Source organism: Palaemon carinicauda, chromosome 36 (assembly GCF_036898095.1).
Source record: "Palaemon carinicauda isolate YSFRI2023 chromosome 36, ASM3689809v2, whole genome shotgun sequence".
In the NCBI taxonomy this organism is placed as follows: domain Eukaryota; kingdom Metazoa; phylum Arthropoda; class Malacostraca; order Decapoda; family Palaemonidae; genus Palaemon; species Palaemon carinicauda.
In genome coordinates, this window is record NC_090760.1 from 16154116 (window position 1) to 16174339 (window position 20224).

Consider the following 20224-nt stretch of genomic DNA (forward strand, 5'->3'; position numbering starts at 1 on the left):
AATAATAATAATAATAATAATAATAATAATAATAATAATACTATAAGGGTAGACGTGCTCCCGAGAAATTTATAAAAACTAGAAGTACTGTTTTTCTTGAGCTAAATATTTTTCTACCTCCCAGACAGCTTTGCACCAATTATCAAGCCACATTTCCTCATATTTTCAAGAAATAAAAAATCCTCAGACTGCAAGTCTGAAGATCATTTCCTTCCTCCTACTGCCATGCTTTTTTAACTTTTTTCCTGGTTAATGTCACTGTTGCTTCCACCATGGTCAAATTCCACTCTTCTTCATTCTCATTTTTTATCAAGCCCCACATAGAAAAGGGCATTAGTTTATCATTCAAATGACCTCAGCATTTAAAGAATGAAAAATGTTATTTTTATTAATAAAATAAATTTTTGAATATACTTACCCGATAATCATGTAGCTGTCAACTCCGTTGCCCGACAGAATTCTATGGAGGGATACGCCAGCTATCACAATACTAGAAGGGGGTGTACTTACCAGCACCACCTGTGGCCAGGTACTCAATCATTTGTTGTTGACACCTCCTCAATTATTCCTCGGTCCACTGGTTCTCTCTGGGGAGGAAAGGGAGGGTCGATTAAATCATGATTATCGGGTAAGTATATTCAAAAATTTATTTTATTAATAAAAATAACATTTTTCAATATTAAACTTACCCGATAATCATGTAGCTGATTCACACCCAGGGAGGTGGGTGAAAACCAGTGTACATGATTAAAGGATAGCTAAGTATCCCATATTTCATATAACAGTTATCTCAAATAACAATGAAATAATAAGTACCTGGTAAGGAAGTCGAATAGAACCGTTACTCTGCCTTTTTATTTAAAGTTCGTCTTCCTTACTGAGCGCAGCGTTCCTCTTGGAGGCTGAATCAACCCAAAGGTGCCAAAGTACACGGGGTTGCAACCCCTACTAAAGGACCTCTACCAAACCTTTAACCCAGGCGCTTCTCAAGAATGAATAGACCACCCGTCAAATCCAAGGATGCGGAAGGCTTCTTAGCCTACCGTAACAACCATAAAAACAACAATAAAAGTATTCAAGAGAAAGGTTAAAAAAGGTTATGGGATTAAGGGAATGTAGTGGCTGAGCCCTCACCTACTACTGCACTCGCTGCTACGAATGGTCCCAGGGTGTAGCAGTTCTCGTAAAGAGACTGGACATCTTTCAGATAAAATGATGCAAACACTGACTTGCTCCTCCAATAGGTTGCATCCATTATGCTCTGCAGAGAACGGTTTTTATCAAAGGCCAATGAAGTAGCTACAGCTCTTACTTCGTGGGTCCTTACCTTCAGCAATGCAAGGTCTTCCTCCTTTAAGTGAGAATGTGCTTCTCTGATCAGAAGCCTTATATAGTACGAAAGCCCATTCTTGGACATGGGTCTCGAGGGTTTCTTGATGGCACACCATAAGGCTTCTGATTGTCCTCGAATAGGTTTAGACCTCTTCAGATAATATTTGAGAGCTCTGACAGGGCAAAGAACTCTCTCTAGTTCGTTACCTACCATGTTGGAGAGGCTAGGTATTTCGAACGATCTAGGCCAAGGACGTGAAGGAAGCTCGTTCTTTGCTAGGAATCCAAGCTGAAAAGAACATGTTGCAGATTCGGTTGTGAAACCAATGTTCTTGCTGAAGGCATGAACCTCACTGACTCTCTTAGCTGTTGCAAGGCAAACGAGAAAAGCAGTCTTGAGGGTAAGATCCTTGAAGGAAGCTGACTGGAGAGGTTCGAACCTAGATGTCATAAGGAACCTTAAGACTACGTCTAGATTCCAGCCTGGAGTGGAAAGACGACGTTCTTTAGACGTCTCAAAAGACTTGAGAATGTCTTGAAGGTCCTTGTTGGAAGACAGGTCCAAACCCCTGTGGCGGAGAACTGAGGCCAACATGCTCCTATATCCTTTAATCGTAGGTGTTGAAAGGGATCTCTCATTCCTAAGATGAAGAAGGAAGTCAGCTATTTGGATCACAGAGGTATTGGTAGAGGATATTGAATTGGCTCTACACCAGCTTCGGAAGACCTCCCACTTAAACTGGTAGACTCTACGAGTGGAAATTCTTCTAGCTCTGGCAATCGCACTGGCTGCCTCCTTCGAAAAGCCTCTAGCTCTAGCGAATCTTTCGACAGTCTGAAGGCAGTCAGCCGAAGAGCGTGGAGGTTTGGATGCAACCTGTCTACGTGTGGTTGACGTAGAAGGTCCACTCTTAGAGGTAGAGTCCTGGGGAAGTCGACTAGCCATTGAAGTACCTCTGTGTACCATTCTCTTGCAGGCCAAAGGGGAGCAACCAGCGTCAGCCGTGTCCCTTCGTGCGAGACGAATTTCTGCAGAACTTTGTTTATTATCTTGAACGGAGGGAATGCGTACAGGTCGAGATGGGACCAGTTCAGAAGAAAAGCATCCACATGAACCGCTGCAGGGTCTGGAACAGGGGAACAATAAAGCGGAAGTCTCTTGGTTATGGAGGTGGCAAACAGATCTATGGTAGGTTGACCCCACAAGGTCCAAAGTCTGTTGCACACACTCTTGTGGAGGGTCCATTCCGTGGGAATGACCTGATTCCTTCTGCTGAGGCGATCCGCTGAAACATTCATATCGCCCTGGATGAACCTCGTGACCAGAGTGAGGTTTAGACCTCTTGACCAAATGAGGAGGTCCCTTGCGATCTCGTAAAGGCTCCTCGAATGGGTCCCTCCTTGCTTGGAGATGTAAGCCAAGGCTGTGGTGTTGTCTGAATTCACCTCCACCACTTTGCCTAGCAGGAGGGACTTGAAGTTCAACAGGGCTAGATGAACTGCTAACAGTTCCTTGCAGTTGATGTGGAGTAATCCTTGTTCCTTGTTCCATACTCCTGAGCATTCCCGTCCGTCCAAGGTCGCACCCCAGCCCGAGTCCGATGCATCTGAGAAGAGATGAAGATGGGGGGTCTGGATGGCCAATGATAGACCCTCCTTGAGAAGGAGATTGTGCTTCCACCACAGGAGAGTGGTCTTCATCTCTTGGTTGATAGGGATAGAGACTGCTTCTAGAGTCGAGCCCTTGTCCCAATGAGCCGCAAGATGGAATTGAAGAGGGCGGAGGTGGAGTCTCCCTAGCTCAACAAACAGGGCCAGTGATGAGAGGGTCCCTGTGAGACTCATCCACTGTCTCACTGAGCAATTGCTCCTCTTCAGCATGTTCATGATGCACTCTAGGGCTTGGTTTATCCTGGGGGCCGATGGAAAAGCCCGAAAATCCTGACTCTGAATCTCCATTCCCAGGTACACAATGGATTGGGAGGGAATGAGTTGAGATTTCTCTATATTGACTAATAGACCTAGGTCTCTGATTAAATCTAAAGTCCAATTGAGGTTCTCCAGACAACGACGACTCGTGGAGGCTCTCAACAGCCAGTCGTCTAGGTAGAGGGAGGCTCTGATGTTCGATAAGTGTAGGAATTTTGCTACATTCCTCATCAGATGAGTAAAGACCATAGGAGCTGTGCTTAGGCCAAAACACAGGGCTTGGAACTGATAGACAACCTTTCCGAAAACGAATCTCAGGAAAGGTTGGGAGTCTGGATGAATGGGAACGTGAAAGTATGCATCTTTCAAGTCCAACGAGACCATCCAGTCCTCCTGTCTGACCGCTGCTAAGACCGACTTGGTCGTCTCCATCGTGAACGTCTGCTTGGTGACATACTCGTTGAGAGAGCTGACGTCCAGCACCGGTCTCCAACCTCCTGTCTTCTTGGCCACAAGAAAGAGACGGTTGTAGAAGCCCGGGGATTGATGGTCCCGGACTATAACCACTGCCTTCTTCTGCACAAGTAGCGACACCTCCTGTTGCAATGCTAGCCTCTTGTCCTCTTCTTTGTAGTTGGGAGAGAGGTTGATGGGCGATGTGGTCAGAGGTGGTTTGAGGCAGAATGGAATCCTGTAACCGAACCTCAGCCAACTGACAGACTGTGCGTCTGCACCTCTCTTCTCCCAGGCTCGCCAGAAGATCTTGAGTCTGGCTCCTACTGTTGTCTGGAGAATCTGAGAGTCAGTTCTTTCCCTTAGATGTCCTGGATCCTTTCCTAGACTTGCTCCTGTGAGAGTCTGGACGGGAGCTTCCTCGGCTGGGGGCTCTACCACGAAAGGGCGGTATGAACCTCGTAGCCGGGGTATCAGCCACTGGGGAGCGATAAGTCTTGGGGACTGAGGTGGCAACCTTAGACTTACGAGCCGATGAGGCTACAAGATCGTGCGTGTCCTTTTGTATCAGGGCAGCCGACAAGTCCTTAACTAGCTCCTCGGGAAAGAGGAACTTTGAGAGTGGAGCAAAAAGGAGTTGTGACCGTTGGCACGGTGTAATGCTGGCGGAAAGGAAGGTACACAGTTGTTCCCTTTTCTTCAACACCCCTGATACAAATAACGACGCTAGCTCACCCGATCCATCTCTGATGGCCTTATCCATGCAGGACATTATTAGCATGGCAGAATCTTTGTCCGCAGGAGAGGTTTTCTTGCTGAGGGCTCCCAGGCACCAGTCGAGAAAGTTGAACATTTCAAATGCTCTGAACAACCCTTTCAGAAGATGATCCAGGTCTGAGAAGGTCCAACAAACCTTCGAGCGTCTCATAGCAGTTCTCCGAGGCGAGTCCACCAGACTTGAGAAGTCAGCCTGGGCAGAGGCAGGTACTCCCAAGCCTGGTGCTTCCCCTGTGGCATACCAAACGCAACCTTTCGAAGCGAGCTTCGTTGGAGGGAACATGAAGGAAGTCTTGCCAAGGTGTTGTTTAGACTGCAGCCACTCCCCTAAGATCCTTAAAGCCCTCTTGGAGGATCTAGCTAGGACAAGCTTAGTATAGTTGGACTTAGCTTGTTGTACGCCCAGCGAAAACTCAGATGGTGGAGAGCGGGGAATAGCAGAGACGAAGTGGTCTGGGTAAATCTCCCTGAGTAGAGCCAAGACCTTACGAAAATCAATCGACAATGGAGAAAGCTTAGATTCTTCCACGTCTGATGAGGGATCAAGGTGTGCCTCCTCATCATCCGACACCTCATCAGCAGAGGGTAGCGAAGCGATCTGACCAGAATGCTGAACCGCAGAGTCAGAACGGGTAGGAACAATAACAGAGGTTTCCTCTTCCAGTAACTGTTGAGGGAAAACCTGAGGCTCAGACTGCAAAGGCTGAACAACAGACGAAGCAGAAGGCAGGCGCACGGGTGAAGGAGGTTGACTCCTAGCAAGAGTTGAACCCAAGGATTGCACAAGCTGAGCGGAGGACGGAGGCGGAGTAGTCCGTTCCTGTTCCTGTGAGATGAGTGGAGCATGAAGAGGTTGAGGCTGCGCAGAACAAGGTAAAGTTCTCGCAAGCTGAGGCTCCTGAGGCGCAAGTCCAGGGTGTAGAGGAGCTTCCCTTGAGGAGGGTTGAGCTCGCTGCAGCGATGGTTGAGCAGACAGACTCACGGAGGGGAGAGGTTGTTGTACCCCAACCGAGAGTTGCACCACTGGTGGAGCAGCAAGGGGAGGCGGAGGAAGAGTGGAATAACTCTCCTGATCCCAAAGCAAGGGTTGCCTTAAAGAAGGCTGAGGCTGAACAACACTGGGAACAGCGAACTCCGAAAGTGGCTCAACATCGTACGCCTGGTAGATGGTGCTGCGACCAGGCGGAGCAAGTGCAGGCTGGGCGAGCACAGGCGGAGCGAGAACAGGCGGAGGGAGTGTAGGCGGAGGAGGAGGTGCAACACTCTCAGCCCGACACTCACGCATCAAGTCCGAAAGCTGAGCTTGCATGGACTGAAGCAGGGTCCACTTGGGATCGGCAGAAACGATAACAGACTGAGGTAGAGTCACAGTCGGGCTCTGTTTTGGCAGAACCTTACTCCTCTTGGGCGGAGTACAGTCGACAGATGACTGAGGCGAGTCAGAGCTGAGCCAATGACTGCAACCTGGCTGAGCACTCGCGGACTGGACTCTACGTTTAAGCGGTCTCGAGACCTGAGACCAACGTTTCTTCCCTGCTAGTTGATCAGCGGACGAGAATAAGACGGGCTCAATCGTCTGCAGGTGGGAGTGACGGTCTAAGGAAGACACGCCCGCAACCACCGAGGATAGTTCTGTGCGCCTAACAAGGCCTGTCGAACCCTTAAGCCCTTCGACATTGCTTCTCCCCTGGGCATGGGAGCTTGCAAGAGGTCCCGGACTGGGAGGACGACTGGCTCGCACAGAAAAATCCTCACGCACCACACTGGCACCACTAGCACTTGGCACTGCACCGACACTAGCACTCGTCACAGCACTGGCACTATTTCCACCCACTGCACTCTTGACCTTCAGTTCTTTAACCTCGGCCATCAGAGACTTATGGTCACTTACCACTGATTCTACTTTATCTCCTAAAGCCTGAATAGCACGCAAAACAATTGACATATCAGGCGGAGGGCACACAGTAGGTTCGGGGGTAGCCACTACAGGGGTAGGAAAAGGTAGGGGATCATGAGGTGAGGAAAACATAGAAGAGTGAGAAGAACTTCTCCTAACTCTACCTCTCTCTAACTTAGATGAATATTTTAAAAGACGGACAAATTCCAATTCCGAAAGTCCGGCGCATTCCTCACATCGATTTTCTAATAGACAGGGCCTGTCCCTACAGTCAGAACAAGCGGTGTGAGGATCTACCGAGGCTTTCGGAATACGCCTATTGCAAGACCTACATCGTCTATGGGAGGGGGCTTGCGAAACGTCAGACATCTTGTTTCAAAGAGTTAGCCAAAGGGTGATCCAAAAACAAGCAAAAATTCATTAACCGTTAATCAGTATTATATAAAAGCTATCTAGCTAATATAAAAAGGATTCCAGTAAAGCGACAGCCGTTAATCTGAGAGAATACTTCACCAAATATCCGTGAATAAACTCGAAGACCATAAGCGTATCCCAGAACGTCTAGCCGGAAGCACGACAGAGGAATAATTGAGGAGGTGTCAACAACAAATGATTGAGTACCTGGCCACAGGTGGCGCTGGTAAGTACACCCCCTTCTAGTATTGTGATAGCTGGCGTATCCCTCCATAGAATTCTGTCGGGCAACGGAGTTGACAGCTACATGATTATCGGGTAAGTTTAATATTGAAAAATTAAGAATAAATCTGTATAGCTTAACAACTAAATAATAAATCAAAGGCTGTAAATCACAATGTAGAAATCAAAACACCAATAAGTCATTTAATAAGGATAACTAAGACCAGGGTTAAGCAACTGGATGAAGATGTCAAGGCCCTATACAGGAACCAATTCATCTGAACATTGTTCAAGAAGCCAATTGGAACCTAGTCTGGGTCTATGGCAATGCTGTAAATACTATACCCCATGCAATATCACACTATTTATGTCAGCCTACAGTGTGCACTGTTACAACCATAACATTAATCTGTTTTCTGGGTTGTCAATGATCCTGTACATTCAAGCCCATTATATATTAAAATAATGTTAAACTAAATACCGAATATAAAAATGTACTCTTACTAGCATAGAAATGTATATGTAATATATTTATATACCAAACATGAAAACTTCACTTTAAAAAAATATGTCTCCAATTCATTAATCCTGTGTAATATCAACAACACTTTTTTACAGCTTTGCTTTAAAAAAAAAAATAAAAAATACAAAATGTGTTCTCGGTTTTAAACTTACAGCACTGTCATCTGCATCCATGATTTCAACAGGATTCTCAGGTGGAATTCATTACTAATGCCTGAAAAATAATAAACATAAATTATCATGGTCATTGCTTTACAGTACAACAAAAATCAATGCTAAGTAAGTATTTCATAAAAAATGGTGGATACATTATATATCAACTATAGATTTTAATCTACAACAATTTTTCAAATGTCATGATTTGAGCATTTTTATTTACAAAAAAATTTCCTTTCATAATATATCCTGCATAATACAAATTCTAAAAGTAATTTGTATTTTTCCTGGTTATACAAACCTGAGTCTCTTAAAATAGGGAATGTCTTCAGCAGAGCTGAAATGCCCAATAAAATGACAGCTATTGAGCATTACCGAGTAGCCACGCCCACTCTACTGTCAAAGATTCTTCACTTTAGACCTTTTGGTTGAGGTGGGAAGGGTTCGCAAACTGCTCAGAAGATCTACGCACCTAAATGAGCATTATATGGGCAGAAATAACAACCTAATTTGGCGCTGAAGAAGGACCAGGTTGTTTCCATTGAGGAGAGAAAGATCTCGGTACCTAGGAAACCATACAAAAGAGTATCCTTCATTGTTAATTGTGGTGAACAGTAAGATTTGGTCATATGCTTGCCTAAGCTACCAACTTGGGGCCGACAGCTCTTGAGAGGAGCCATTTTCTTAATTTGAGATACTAAAGTACAGTACCCATAAAAGCGAAGAGATTAGCACTTTCCAATCCCAATAGAGAAGGTGAAGGAGGGTAGCCAAGCTCCTACAAAAACTAACCAATATCAAGTGGGGTCATAAATTACAAGCCAGCTTGCCTACATGGGTAGTAAGGCCAGCTATTAGGTACCGGGCCACATGGCCATGATGCCGGTACCACCGGAAGCTGCTCAGAGAGGAATGGTGTCAAGAGCCCTATTCTTGCAACTGTGAATGGCCTTCCTATATTTCTTTGCCTTCCTGTTAGAAAAAGGGTCAGAATCAGAATCAAAGGAGGAAGAGGAGGGGAGTGAACTTACTTCTCCCTCTTACCAACTTTACTCTCACGTTCTGCAAGCCGAGAAGTCACGGTCTGAGCACCTATCGATGACGAAGCTCCCCCAAGGGGAAAGCCATAAGGGATTGCTTTGACAGCAACCAAAACAATGCAGGTCACTGTCACAGGGGAAGCAGTAGGTACTCTTAATGGCCCTTATAACACATTCAGAGGCTGGGTTCACGGGTACAGTGAGGGAGCCATGGGTCCTGGGGTCAATGGTACAATGATGGAACCATGGGCCCTGGTGCAGTGAGGGAGCCACGGGCCCTAGGGTCACAGGAATGGGTGATGAGATTGGAGCTACTTCTGTTCTTCTGTCTTTGTAACTTTCACAGGGGTAGAAGCCTCCTTAATAGTTATCTTAGATGCTTATTTTGGCTAGGGGTATACTGAGGGTATCAACACTAGGCTCACTTACACTGCTGGCACTGGGATCACAGCTGATATCATTCGGGTCACCAATTGGAATGAAATAGCTGCATCTAAAACGTCCCTTAAAAATGACATCAAGGTCTTACCTGCAAAAAACTTGTTGTCCAGCACAGGGAATGCAGCAATAACCTCACACTCCACCAATCCTGAAAAACTCACCGATGTAAATCCAAGTTCTCTGTGCTCTTGAAGTATACTCAACCGAAGCTTCAGTGATCGGCAAATTCAATGAAGATAACAAATTGCTTGACAGTCTCTCCGACATTGTCAAGAATGACACCTGAGAAAACGTAGCTTTTCCCCTCAAAAAATACAACTGCCTCCTACGGGAGACCAATCTATATTTGGCATATGGGGATAAATTCAAACAATTATGGTCATAAAAGCGAACTGTGTGGATCTACAGTATTACTTTTTTAGCCCTAGACCAACGTAGAGGCTATCCTTCCACAAAAATGCGAATTCATGCTTCCTTTTATCATCAATACATAACAAAAATGTTATTTTGATTATAAAATAAATTTTTGAATATACTTACCCGGTGATTATATAGCTGCAACTCTGTTGCTCGACAGACAACTCTACGGAAAAACTCGCCAGCGATCGCTACACAGGTTGCGGGTGTGCCCAACAGCGCCATCTGTCGACCAGATACCCAGCTCTCATGTAAACAAAGACTCAATTTTCTCCTCGTCCCACTGTGTCTCTATTGGGGAGGAAGGGAGGGCATTTAATTTATAATCACCGGGTAAGTATATTCAAAAATTTATTTTATAATCAAAATGTTATTTTGATTATAAAATAAATTTTTTAATATACTTACCCGGTGATTATATAGCTGCAACTCTGTTGCTCGACAGACAACTCTACGGAAAAACTCGCCAGCGATCGCTACACAGGTTGCGGGTGTGCCCAACAGCGCCATCTGTCGACCAGATACCCAGCTCTCATGTAAACAAAGACTCAATTTTCTCCTCGTCCCATTGTGTCTCTATTGGGGAGGAAGGGAGGGTCATTTAATTTATAATCACCGGGTAAGTATATTCAAAAATTTATTTTATAATCAAAATAACATTTTTCAATATTCAACTTAGCCGGTGATTATATAGCTGATTCACACCCAGGATGGTGGGTAGAGACCAGTAATATATGTTTACACTTTTATGAGCTAAGAGTTTTTTATTTCATTTTAGAAGTTATCAAAATAACAAAAACAAAATAAATAGGTACCTGGTAAGGAAGTCGACTTGAACAATTACTCTGCCTTTTAAGTAAGTCTTCCTTACGGAGCCTCGCGATCCTCTTAGGATGCTGATCGACCCCTAGGATCTGAAGTATCAAGGGTTGCAACCCATACAACAGGACCTCATCAAACCCCTAATCTAGGCGCTCTCAAGAAATGACTTTGACCACCCGCCAAATCAACCAGGATGCGAAAGGCTTCTTAGCCTTCCGGACAACCCATAAAAAAACAACACTTCAAGAGACAGATTAAAAGGATAAGGAATTAGGGAATTGTAGTGGTTGAGCCCTCACCCACTACTGCACTCGCTGCTACGAATGGTCCCAGTGTGTAGCAGTTCTTGTAAAGAGACTGGACATCTTTCAAGTAAAATGACGCGAACACTGATTTGCTTCTCCAATAGGTTGCGTCCATTATACTTTGCAGAGATATATTTTGCTTAAAGGCCACGGAAGTTGTTACAGCTCTAACTTCGTGCGTCTTCACCTTAAGCAAAGTTCGGTCTTCCTCACTCAGATGTGAATGAGCTTCTCGTATTAACAATCTGATAAAGACTGACCAAGCATTCTTTGACATAGGCAAGGATGGTTTCTTAACTGAACACCATAAAGCTTCAGATTGGCCTCGTAAAGGTTTAGTACGCTTTAAATAGAACTTAAGAGCTCTAACAGGGCATAAGACTCTTTCTAGTTCATTGCCTATGATCTCCGATAAGCTGGGGATATCGAAAGATTTAGGCCAAGGCCGAGAAGGCAGCTCATTTTTGGCTAGAAAACCAAGTTGTAGCGAACAAGTGGCTTTTACTGACGAAAATCCGATGTTCTTCCTGAAGGCATGAATCTCACTGACTCTTTTAGCCGAGGCTAAGCATACCAGGAAAAGAGTCTTAAGAGTGAGATCTTTCAGGGAGGCTTATTGTAACGGCTCCAACCTGTCTGACATGAAGAATCTTAGTACCACGTCTAAATTCCATCCAGGGGTAGCCAAACGACGCTCCTTGGTGGTCTCAAAAGACTTAAGGAGGTCTTGCAGATCTTTATGTTTGGAAAGATCTAAGCCTTTATGCCGGAAGACCGATGCCAACATGCTTCTGTAGCCCTTGATAGTGGGAGCTGAAAGGGATCGTCCTTTTCTCAGGTATAAGAGAAAAACAGCTATTTGAGCTACAGAGGTACTGGTCGAGGATACAGAAACTGACTTGCACCAGTCTCGGAAGACTTCCCACTTCGATTGGTAGACTCTAATGGAAGACGCTCTCCTTGCTCTAGCAATCGCACTGGCTGCTTCCTTCGAAAAGCCTCTAGCTCTCGAGAGTCTTTCGATAGTCTGAAGGCAGTCAGACGAAGAGCATGGAGGCTTTGGAGTACCTTCTTTACGTGTGGCTGACGTAGAAGGTCTACCCTTAGAGGAAGACTACTGGGAACGTCTACTAACCATCGAAGTATCTCGGTGAACCATTCTCTCGCGGGCCAGAGGGAAGCAACTAACGTCAACCTTGTCCCTTCGTGAGAGGCGAACTTCTGCAGTACCTTGTTGACAATCTTGAACGGTGGGAATGCGTAGAGATCCAGATGTGACCAATCTAGGAGGAAAGCATCTATATGTATTGCTGCTGGGTCCGGGACTGGAGAGCAATAGATTGGAAGCCTCTTGGTCAGCGAGGTTGCAAAGAGATCTATGGATGGTTTACCCTAAGTGGCCCAAAGTCTCTTGCACACATCCTTGTGGAGGGTCCATTCGGTTGGAATTACTTGCCCTTTCCGACTGAGACAATCTGCTATGACGTTCAAGTCGCCTTGGATGAACCTCGTTACTAGGGAGATGTCTTGACCTTTTGACCAGATGAGCAGGTCCCTTGCGATCTCGTACAACGTCAGTGAGTGGGTACCTCCTTGTTTGGAGATGTACGCCAAGGCCGTGGTGTTGTCCGAGTTAACTTCCACCACTTTGCCTCGAAGGAGAGACGAAGCTTTTCAAGGCCAGATGTACTGCCAACAGCTCCTTGCAGTTGATATGCATGCTCCTCTGACTCGAGTTCCACAGTCCTGAGCATTCCTGACCGTCTAGTGTCGCGCCCCAGCCCACGTCCGATGCGTCCGAGAAGAGAACGTGGTTGGGAGTCTGAACAGCCAGGGGAAGACCCTCTCTTAGGTTGATATTGTCCTTCCACCAAGTCAGACAAGACTTTATCTTTTCGGAAACCGGGATCGAGACCGCTTCTAGCGTCTTGTCCTTTTTCCAGAGAAAAGCTAGATGGTATGAAGAGGACGGAGGAGTAGTCTTCCTAGTGACACAAATTGTTCTACGGATGACAGCGTCCCTACCAGACTCATCCACAGCCTGACTGAGCAGCGTTCCTTCTGCAGCATCTTCTGGATGGATAGCAGGGCTTGATCTATTCTGGGGGCTGATCGTCTTGTTGTTCAGCAACGTCCTCATCAGAGGGTTCCTCATCCGAAAACTGATGAGGAAACGGCAACGGAGTGGGCAACGTCTGGCTCGCTGAGTCCGGTCGCACTGGTGCATGCGTGACGGAGCCGGACGCAACATCATGGAACTGCTGCACAGTCTGTGAACTGTCAACAACCATGGGTGCGCGAGGAAGCACAGCGTCAACCCGAGACTGTCTAGACCGTTTGGGTTGTGCAGTCAACACCCTACCGGGTTGCTGAGGTTGACGCACTGCGTCAAAACAAGTCACCTCTGCTGGTTGTTGAACGTCCTGAACGTCAACAACCACCTCCGAGCGTCGCTTAACGACAACGTGCGGCTGGCAACCCACACTGGGTCGCATCGGTGGAGGAACCACCTCAACTGGCAGACGCGAGTAGGTTACCTCAGCGTCAACAGGGCGCACAACCGACCGGTTGGAAGGTTGTTGGCCAGAAGGTTCGGTAGCAACCTTCTCCGCATTAAAGTCCTCTATCAAGGACGCAAGCTTGGACTGCATGTCTTGCAGCAAAGCCCATTTAGGGTCTACGGGAGCAGGTGCGGCAACAGACGGGGTTAGCGACTGAGGCGGTACCGCTTTCCATCCCTGAAAGCCTTGTTTATGCATGACATAATTGTACAGCAAAACTTCAAAGGCTCTAAAACAGCTGTGAAGTTGACCTGTAAAAAACTTGGAGCGTCTCCTGGCCAGGCGCCAGGGAGAGTCTACGAGATTTGAGAAGTCTATCTGGGCAGAGGCATGAACTCCCAAGCCGAGAACTTCTCTCGTGTCATATCAGACTCTCGCTCTATAAGCCAGTTTAAAAGAAGGGAAAGCAAAGGCTGTATCCCCCAAACTCCTCCTGGTGAAAAACCAGTCGCCTAGCCAACGTAAAGCTCTCTAGGAGAGCGAGAGAGCACTAGCTTAAAAACAACGGCTTCGAAGTAGCTAGGCCTAGTGTAAGCTCTGACGTTTAGGCGAACGAGGAGCAGCAGTTACAAAAAGATCCGGACAAAGATCCTTAAAAAAAATCATCATGATTTAATTAAAGTCCATAGGGGGCTAAGCAGCTTTAGGCTCCTCTCCATCTGACAGAGTCCTCAAGGGAATATCAGTAGGAGGGGGAACAGCAACTTCCTCATCTACAGGAACCTTGTCCGATAAAAGCCGAGTCTCAAGCAAGGGAGAGACCTACCGTGGTGGCAATGCTTTACAAGCAGAGTCCACACTCACTGGTGCATTAGTAGCGGACCAGAACGCAACGTCATGTAACTGCTTGACAGTCTGTGAACTGTCAACAACTGAACTGTCAACCACAACAGGTGCGTGAGGACGCACAGCGTCCACTCGAGACTGCTTTGACTGCCTAGACTGAGCAGTCAAAACAACTCTAGAATGCGGAGGTTGACGCACAGCGTCAAAACAAGTCAACTCTGATTGTTAGTGAACGTCTTGAACGTCAACAGGAGCATCAGCAAGTGGCCTAACGTCCAAATGCGGCTGAAAAACCACACGAGACCGCATCGAGTGTGGTTCTAAACAACCTGAGTGACGTGACTTAGCTACGCCAACGTCAACAGTAAGCACAAAGGAACGTTAGGTTGGCTGAAAACCAGGATATCGATGAGATAAACGGCTAGACTCAACGGACTAATCGGCAGAATAGTCTTCCATAAGGGAGGCAAGCATATACTGCATGTCTTGCCATACAGCCCATTAAGGATCAACGGAAATGGTTGTGGTAAGAGACGAGGGTAACGCCTGTGACCGCAACACTTTGCCAACAAAAAAAAGACTCTCGGAGTCTGTGTTACGCTTTTGTTAGGCGGCGAGCAGTTATCCGATGACTGCATAGGGTCAGAGCTGTCCTAATGGCTGTAACCAGGATGCTGGACCTGTCCTGAAAGGACTGACTTTCGCTTAAGGGCTTCGAAACCTCGTGACAGGTTTCTTATGCGAAAAGCCTTCGGATGACGAGGAGAAACAACGTCTCTCTCATCTTATGGTAGGGGAGATCTTGGTAAGATACACCCGATACCATAGAGGGAAACGTCTGTTCGTTGATCAAGGCCTCTCGAACCCATAAGTCGTTTGACATTACTTCTCCCCTGGGCTTGGGAGCATGCAAGAGGTCCCGGACTAGGTGAACGACAGGCACGAACAGACGAACCCTCGGACGCAACACTGTAACACTTTGCGCATATCACTTTATCACTTCGATTTTCTGTTTTGCACTTATTTCACTGAAATCGAAACTTTTACTGATTTCTACCTGAAACACGCAATTCTACCCTTCATTAAACGGAAGTAATTGCGAAATCAGTCGTATAATGCAAGCTCATTAATACCAGCAAAAAACAGAAAACATATTTTAAGATAAAAACATCAGTGGCTGGGAAAGAGACTAAACACTAGTTCATATAAACTACGTTTTCAATCTCTCACCGCACATAGCCTGGGGACGAGAATAAAAAAATAAAAACGTTTTATCCTTCCTCCCCGTACAGAGACTAGGGACGAGAGTGACTCGAGAACAACGTTACCCGCTTGAACGGAACGTTTTCTCTCCTCTCCCTCCCTCCGTCTCTATCTCTCTCTCTCTTTCTCTCTTGATTTCGCACCTAAGAGAAGAGCCCAATTATATTTCGTCAAAAAAACATGTTATTTGACTAAAGGAAAAAACTGAAAGGTTTTTCAAATAAAAAGTTCCTTTAAAATAGAATTTAAAACATTTAAGCTAAGAAAGAATGAACAAAACGTTAGAATCGATTTACTTTTACTGCAAAGTGAAACCGTGATACACTCTCTCTCTATCGTAACGATAGAGCGCATGTTGAACGTCCTGAACGTCAACAACTGCGTAGCATAAATAAACTAAACGTTAGTTCATCTTTAAAAACAGTACGAAGACTATCAAAGAAATTCTTTCATAAAATATTACATTTAAAAAGTTTTAAATCCTTAGCTCTTTAAAAGCTAATTACGATATAAAGGGCTCAACGTTGATTAACTTCGGTTTCCAAGTTAGGACCGCCTACTCTCAGGAAAGGTCGCAGATAAACAAAACATTAAAATTTATTTTTATATGTTTATAATAAATGGAAAGTTAATCGAAGAGGCCTAATAAAGGCGGAGAGATATAAAATATATAGAGGAAAATCTATAAATAATTTATAACGTGATAAGATAATTACTAAAAGCCTAAACACACTTCCGTCTAAGGGAAGGGTCGGCCATTTAAAAGTGAAAGAAAGTCCATACTCTCTTTGTCACCATAATTAAATCTATCCAAAACGAGTTCAAGATTTAAGATGAAGATAAAACACCTGCATTGCGAAAGCTCAAAACTAGAATATAGTACTTCACCAAATAGATGTGAAAAACTCCAGTTTAGCAACAGCGAGTAAAGTACGTCTTGTCGACACGTCGCCAGAGAGAAAATTGAGTCTTTGTTTACATGAGAGCTGGGTATCTGGTCGACAGATGGCGCTGTTGGGCACACCCGCAACCTGTGTAGCGATCGCTGGCGAGTTTTTCCGTAGAGTTGTCTGTCGAGCAACAGAGTTGCAGCTATATAATCACCGGCTAAGTTAAATATTGAAAAATCAACCATTCAAGCTTGAAAATATGAGAAAAATATTAGACAGCCTTGGATATGACATAGCAGTACATCTGTACTCTTTGCAGCGATGACACAACTGATGAGCCTTTGACAGGAGAGTGATTGGGGCAATTACCCAGAGCTCACCACCTGTTGTTAACTACTTCATCAACAATTTCAATGCTCATTTCACCTCAGCTGTAGATATCTCTTTTTTAAAGGATGAAAGGTTTGTATGTGTGCCAGGAGAAACCGACTAATCTGCGACAAGTGGGAGGGAGCAGCTTCCCGCTTGTGCCACCTTGTTATCAATTTACAGTAATGCCCATATTAGCACAGGTGAATTATATCCTTATTTTAAAGGAAGAAAGGTTTGTATACAGTACACATAACAAATACTGTACTAGCAATTAGTTCAATGAACAGCAAACTGCATTTATGCCATGTCACAACAGCTTCAACAAACATTAGCCTTTATATTTTCACTCACAAGGGATGTACAGTATAAAATATGATCTAAACCCTGTGGAAACAAGGAAACCCTGCTGAGTAGCTGAACAAATCATGCGAGTGGCAAACCACATGCCTATTTCCTTAAGGTTTTATGCTATATTCCACCCAAGCATCTACTATTATTATCATTACTTGCTAAGCTACAAACCTAGTTGGAAAATCAGGATACTGAGAGATGACCTGACAATGGACTTTGCTGCCCCTGGAACTTCCTCCTCCCCAAACCTGACCCAAAGTGCCATAAATCAGCCATTTCTTGTCATTTAGATGTGACACGAATAGAAGAAGTTCCTCTAGTGCAGCATTTGCAACTATTCTTCAGTTTCACTAAAAGTAACAGAGACAGAGTGGTTCTTTAGATGTCGATATGAAATATTAACTGAAAAATCTCAAGTGTTGCTATATCAGGATACTGTATACAGTACATACAGGGTGACACTAATAAACAACTGGACAAAATTAATATCAACTAACCTTAGATGTAACTGAAACTTTTACGGGCAAGAAGCTAACACATGGGACACTGGGCCTATGTCCTAGTTGCTGGACTACTGAAAAATAACTTATATGTTAACTTTCATTTTACTTCATTGAGCAAGAATAAGATGAACGGTCAATCTTAACCTGCGCTCGGGGCTAGTAAACCCCAAAATATGACAAATTCGAAGATAATTTGTATTTTTCCTAACCATACAAACCTTAGCTATTTACATTGGGTTTACCTTTTAGCGCAGCTGAAATGGCGAGCCATTAGAATTTAACGAGGGTGTATTATCCCCGCGCTAGTTAGCGGGGGGGTAGGGGAGTGGTAGCTAGCTACCCCTCCCCCCCCTCACACACAGATGAATGCTCACTTTCACTTTTAGGTAGGACTTGTCTTGGGGGACAGGGCTGGCAGGCAAATATGTGTAAATAGCTACGGTTTGTATGGTTAGGAAAAATACAAATTATCTTCAAATTTGTCATTTGTTCCGTAACCGAAATACAAACCACGCTATTTACATTGGGTGACTTACCCATTAGGTAGGGTGGAAAGTCCCCAGCCACACTGGCTTTGGCTTTACCCGGGGACTCAGAATCCGAGTGAGTCGCACTCGAGAAAAGGAGTCCCTGCACCTCACAAGTTCCTTGCTCCGCAAGGAACCGTGTGGCCTACATAAGCTTGTGTGTGAAGGAAGAAGTGTGACCCATCCTAGGCAGTTGACCTGGAGTTCCAGAAGGAACTCTGGGTTAGGACGTTCCCAATACCACCTCGTCAGGGTATGGGGGACGCGACAGTATTGACTCAATACTCGGAACACAAGGAAGCATGGTTTACCTGCAGAGGATCGAGGTCAGCTATGCAGAGACCAGGATGCTGCTTCCCTGTAGAGGGGATGATGAAGAAAGAAATAAGGGCCAGACATACTTCTTTCGTTCATGCAGACTAAAACCTGATAACAATGCCCTCAACCTTCTGCTACCTGTCCAAAAAGGAGCCTGAGGTTAGAACAGTTGTTGTGTAGCCACCACAGAGCGATAGAAAACGTATCGAGACTCCTGTGGGTCACGCCCTGCAGGAAGCGGGCTGCGAAGGTCATTAGACGCTTCCAGACTCCAGCTTGTAGCACCTGCGTCACAGAGTAGTATTACTCGAAGGCGAGGGACGTTGCGATGTATCCAACATCGTGCTGTAGGGCGACGTGACGGGGGAGGGTCTGGAGACAGGTTGAGATGAATATCCTTGAGTCCGAGCTAAAGAGGTATACTGGTGACTCTCCCCCGTGTCCTCCTTGTGCTCCCAAATCGGCTGCAACTGAGGACAAACTGCAGCTGTTCCCAAAGCTAACCTCTTGATTCCTTTACTGGCAAGAAAGAGAAGGTCTTGGGACATCAGATACAGAATGGAGACTCGAAATCTTGAAGGAATTGGACCGAAGGGGCGGGGCCCCCAGATTCTGAGTCTAGCCAACAACTCAGGAGCGAACCTGAATGTTTCCTTCCTCTCTTCCTTAGAAAGGGCGGAGTCGTACGAGACCAAGAAGATTGCTTACACACTGGCCGTGGCCAGAGTGAGCAGGAGACCCAAGGAGGAATACAATCCGAGGCCTGTCGTACAGGGTCTTGAGAAGATCTCTTAAAGGACTAAAAGTCCGAGCCATGCTCCAAGTTGGAGGTCTTCCTCTGACATCGTAGCTTCACATGAGTGAGGAAAGATCCAGCGGGCAGGAAAAAGTTATTCCTTTAAGCTTGAAGGTCAGGGAAAGGCTGAGCGACAGGCTTCATTGCCGAGAGCGGAAAGGAGTTTCCTCCCGCCGAAAGGCAATAAGACCGTTATTGCTGGAGAAGAGGCCTCAAGGGAAGAGGTATATCTCCCACGGCACCAACCACCGAAGACTCTTCACTTTGCCTGGAAGACCCCTGCGGATGACTATCGCAGATGACGCGACCTCCGTACCGCGACTGTAGCGGGTTGTCTCTTCTTGAGGAGGAGGCGTAGTGTCTCCAGGCATGAAGCCGAAGCGACGCCCCGGTTCGGGAGAGATGTCGCAGTGCGGTTGTTTGAGTAGTCTGCGCCATGGGAGAAGCTCTCCCGGGAGTTCCGTCAGGGGAAGCAGAGGGTCCAGAAACCGTTCTGCGCATAGTCCCAGTGGAGCTCTACCATTGAAAGGTTGACAGACAACCTGGTCTTGTTGAGACCCATTGTCCACAGACAAAAAGGAGGGAAGACGCAGGCGTCGAAGTTGTCCCACCATCACCGGAATGCATCTTGCCAGAGTCTCGGGGTCTGAGACTGGGGGGAAGAACAGCGGAAGCTTGAGGTTCCAAGCTGTCGCGATCAGGTCCCCCAGACCAGGACTTGCTGGTTACTCAAGGTCAAAGACCTCCAGATACTCTCTCTCTACGAGGCTCTGCTCGGATAGTCGGAGAGAACATTCCTCTGCCTGGAATGAGAGTATCTCAATCATCCCGGTATCTCTACTGCAAGATGTGAAGGTGTGAAAATGCGTCCCCTGCTGGTTAGAACACGCCAGAATCATGAAGTCGACGCACACGGGGCGACTCAGCAGGAGCTGTAGGATCTGTAGAGGGGCCAGACTACAGCCCCTAAGCCTGCCTGAATGATGGAGAGGTATCCTTCAGGTCTTGACTATAGGCCTGGACCGGAACATGCCCCCCCCCCCCCCCCTTTTCCTTTGACGAGTCCGAGAACAGCATCAAGAATGTGGGGCAAGGACGAGAATATCCACTACCATCAAGAGGTTCCATAG

General features: G+C 46.0%; 1 protein-coding gene across 2 annotated transcripts in view; it reads right to left on the reverse strand.

The window, feature by feature from the left end:
• Positions 1-20224, reverse strand: part of LOC137628774 (uncharacterized) — an 89196-nt gene that overhangs the window by 62495 nt on the left and 6477 nt on the right. The window contains exons 2-3 of one of the 2 annotated variants that reach the window (XM_068359980.1): positions 17448-17524; positions 7700-7760 (exon numbers count right to left, since the gene is read on the reverse strand). In XM_068359980.1, coding sequence (XP_068216081.1) covers positions 7700-7720 — 21 coding nt within the window. In that variant the 5' untranslated portion in view covers positions 7721-7760; positions 17448-17524. The remainder of the gene's footprint in view (positions 1-7699; positions 7761-17447; positions 17525-20224) is intronic. The other variant, XM_068359979.1, reaches the window with a different exon arrangement.